General features: G+C 33.9%; 1 protein-coding gene across 1 annotated transcript in view; it reads right to left on the bottom strand.

The window, feature by feature from the left end:
* Window positions 1-822: 822 nt before the first annotated feature.
* The window catches only part of LOC106330586 (O-acyltransferase WSD1-like), a 10,540-nt gene continuing 7,971 nt past the window's right edge, over window positions 823-3,391 (bottom strand). Inside the window, exons 3-9 of the mRNA XM_013769029.1 lie at window positions 2,738-3,144; window positions 2,648-2,667; window positions 2,506-2,559; window positions 2,045-2,111; window positions 1,842-1,960; window positions 1,505-1,714; window positions 823-983 (exon numbers count right to left, since the gene is read on the bottom strand). Coding sequence (XP_013624483.1) covers window positions 825-983; window positions 1,505-1,714; window positions 1,842-1,960; window positions 2,045-2,111; window positions 2,506-2,559; window positions 2,648-2,667; window positions 2,738-3,144 — 1,036 coding nt within the window. The 3' untranslated portion in view covers window positions 823-824. The remainder of the gene's footprint in view (window positions 984-1,504; window positions 1,715-1,841; window positions 1,961-2,044; window positions 2,112-2,505; window positions 2,560-2,647; window positions 2,668-2,737; window positions 3,145-3,391) is intronic.

The raw sequence follows: 3,391 nt of genomic DNA, 5'->3' as shown, positions 1-3,391 counted from the left end.
AGAAGAAAAAACAACTCCTTAAGGTGTCCATGTACCAGTTATAAAGTACTACATGAAGTTGTACAAGAAGTGCTCCGTGAATTGAAGCTGGAGTGAAGCTGTGTAGCTAACTTGAAGACTGGAATTGGAGTCGACTTAGAGCTGGAGTAAAGACTACTTAGAGGCTAAGGAAGCTATGATTTATCTTGGAGAAAAGGTAAATCATCAAGGGAAGGTTTCTAAAAGATTTTGAAGAAGGTTTGGAAGTATTCCATAAAAGAAGATATGGTAATATCTTTTCCTTGGGAAGCTAGCTAAGGCAAGTCACTAAATATACAAGTATAAATAGTGAAAGACGTGCCTAGAATTAGGTACCACCTCAGAAGAAGACCGTAAGCATAAGGGTTTTGGTGTCGAATGAGAGTAGACACAGAAACATAAGGGCTAGGGGTCATGAAGGGATCAGAGGGATTCTTGAATTGAGTAGATCTAGAAACGTGTTAGACTGGTGTCTCTGTCTAATTGTGACATGTTAGTCAACTCGGAAGGGAGCTAGTAAGCAATTTATATATGTAAAGATAAACCTTCATTGTAATAGACTCGTCTTGCACCTTCTAAACTTACTGACTAAGGTCCATTTTTTACACGTTTTATTCTTGGCTAAAGATTTTTTTTTTCTTTGGAAAAAAGTTTGTACATAACTTTTTCTGAACATAAGAGCCAAAACAAAGTTGATAAAGCACCCTTTATAGTCTTCATTTTTAGAAATTTTCTAATGGTTTCTTTGTCTCATTTCAAGTTTTGATTATTATTTCTTGACCTGAATCAGAAGAAAATATTTGAAACTATTGAGTAGCATTTCTTTCTTGGACAGCAGCTTTGATGCTTCTTAGAGATTCCTCCAAATCGTCACATAGCTGATGAGGATCACAAATGGCCGTTGGATCCACGGTTAAATAAATAGTCATCTTGTTCATATAACTTTGAAAATGCATCGTCAAAGCCTGATCAAAGACCAATGATATCGTCAAATAGTAATCACTAGTTAATATGAAATAGATCATGGCTAACGATTCTACGTGGGGGTGTCCATAAGCACTCGGGGCTATGTAGGTGATGGGATGCCCATATAAGCTAACTTCTTCAGTAGGACCCACCAAGTTTGAAAACGACATCGTTGTGTTTGATATTGTTCTGCTTGTTAAACTAGCCGCCCTCTGCAATATTTTAAATTCATAAGATTAATTGTTATACTAATTTAAAACAATAAATGAACGGGGTTAGTCTTTTAATGTTTGTTTGATGGAACTTTTGTAGTTTTTTTTTCTTTGTCAACAACATATAAAACATGTATTTATACACCGTGGCGACTGACTTAACAATAATATTAATACAACCCACTAGGTTATATATTGTGATTTTGTTAGGCGAAAAATTATTATCCAACTTATTATAAAATTTTCAGATATGACTATGGTTGATATTTTAACTAAAACAAAGAGGGGTTATGTATCATTAGACTGACCACAACTCCAAGCATTTTTATTAGGATTTTAGTAGAGGTGAAGGTTAGCAAAACTTGTAACGAGTTCTTCTTCCTGTGAATGATCGACTTGACTCGTCGGAGATGTTCCAAAGGGTCATCGTGTAACGCAAGAGACAATGGAAAGAGCATATAGCCAATCCAGTTTCCCCATTTACACTTAGATCCTTTAGCCATCATATTAGCTAGATCCTGCACTTCTTAATCAAGAAAATGACAATATTGAAATCTGTTTGTAGTCAAGATATAATTTGTGTAGTGTATATATATATATATATATATAGTTATATAGTTTTGTAAGAATAAAAGCTTAATTTGCCTGAACTCCAGTAGTAGGTCTTATGTTTACAAGCAGACATGCCCTTAGCCTTATTTCTTTAAGCATATTACTTGAATTCCTTTTAGATTCGTGTTCTCCTGCTTTCTTCTCCTTCTCACCTACAATCTTGTTATAATATTATTAAATTTCACACGTTATAATCATAACTATTGCTCCTTAAAAGACAAATCATAACAATTTACCGTATCTTCTTTCTAAGTACTCCGAGAGAGCAGCTTGAGCTACTCCAAGTAATACATCGTTGACGGTCTGCCAGAACTGATAAATAAATAAAAATAAGATCAAATATGAAAATGTAATATGGTAGAGTATAATAATTAATATCACTAATATAAAGTTTAGGCAATTTTCTCAACTAGACTTTTTTAAGTTTTTGTCACAAAAATAGACTTCAAAAACTAAAATGATCAAAATAACACTTTTTATTTTGAAAATTATAACTTTTTTTTATTTTTAAACCCTAAACCCCACCCCTTTAACTCTAAACCCTAATGTCTAGATTAATTAACTCTAGGGATATAAGTGTATATTTACTTCTTTTGATAAAACATTTAAGTCTATTTTGGTCATTTTTATTTTTGAAGTCTATATTTGTGACAAAAAGTCTAGGAAATTTCTCTAAAGTTTATGGTCGAAAGTTTACCATCTTCATGGCGTTCTTGATGAGCTTAATGTCTTCAAGATCTACGGTACGATTCTAGGGATATAAGTGTATATTTACTTCTTTTGATAAAACATTTAAGTCTATTTTGGTCATTTTTATTTTTGAAGTCTATATTTGTGACAAAAAGTCTAGGAAATTTCTCTAAAGTTTATGGTCGAAAGTTTACCATCTTCATGGCGTTCTTGATGAGCTTAATGTCTTCAAGATCTACGGTACGATGAACCAAACACATCCGCTTTACTTAACCGGAAATCGCCTTTGATGGGTGTGTCAGTGTCCTTAAGAAACATTGTCGTAGCAATAAACTTCAATGCATCACAAAGGGTATTCCAAACCAACATAACCATCCATATTAACCGGGAATAACCGGCCATTGATTTTGATGACAGCCGGTTCTCGTTCGGTAAACTCGGGAGCTCTTCGTGGTTTGATGTTTTACGCGTACAAGCGTGGACTAGAGACATTAGAGACATACCATCACCGACCGAGTGATGAATCTTTAAAACGACGACATTTTGAGCGTCTGATGTTTTTAAGTCAAGTAAGTGAACTTCCCATAATGGCTTCGAGGTATCCAACGGGATTGTAGTGAGGTCAGAGACGTAACTCTCCAGAAAAGTGTGACACCCGCCACTTTCAAAATATAATAAATTGATAAAAGCGGAAATAAAATAATAATACAACTCAAATAATAATAATCTTCATATAATATAAAAGTCAATACGGTAACAAAAGGCCTAAAAGCCCAACATCGATAACATCTGAAATATAAAATACGATATAAACCGAAAGTCTGAAATAGGAATAACATAGACGATAAAAGTCCAAAGGCCTAAAGGCCCGATAAAGATAAAAGCGGTAAAAG

The sequence above is a fragment of the Brassica oleracea genome, chromosome C3, assembly GCF_000695525.1.
Source record: "Brassica oleracea var. oleracea cultivar TO1000 chromosome C3, BOL, whole genome shotgun sequence".
Classification (NCBI taxonomy): Eukaryota; Viridiplantae; Streptophyta; class Magnoliopsida; order Brassicales; family Brassicaceae; genus Brassica; species Brassica oleracea.
The sequence above is the reverse complement of the archived record's forward strand: the minus strand, read 5'-3'. Positions and strand labels throughout refer to the sequence as shown.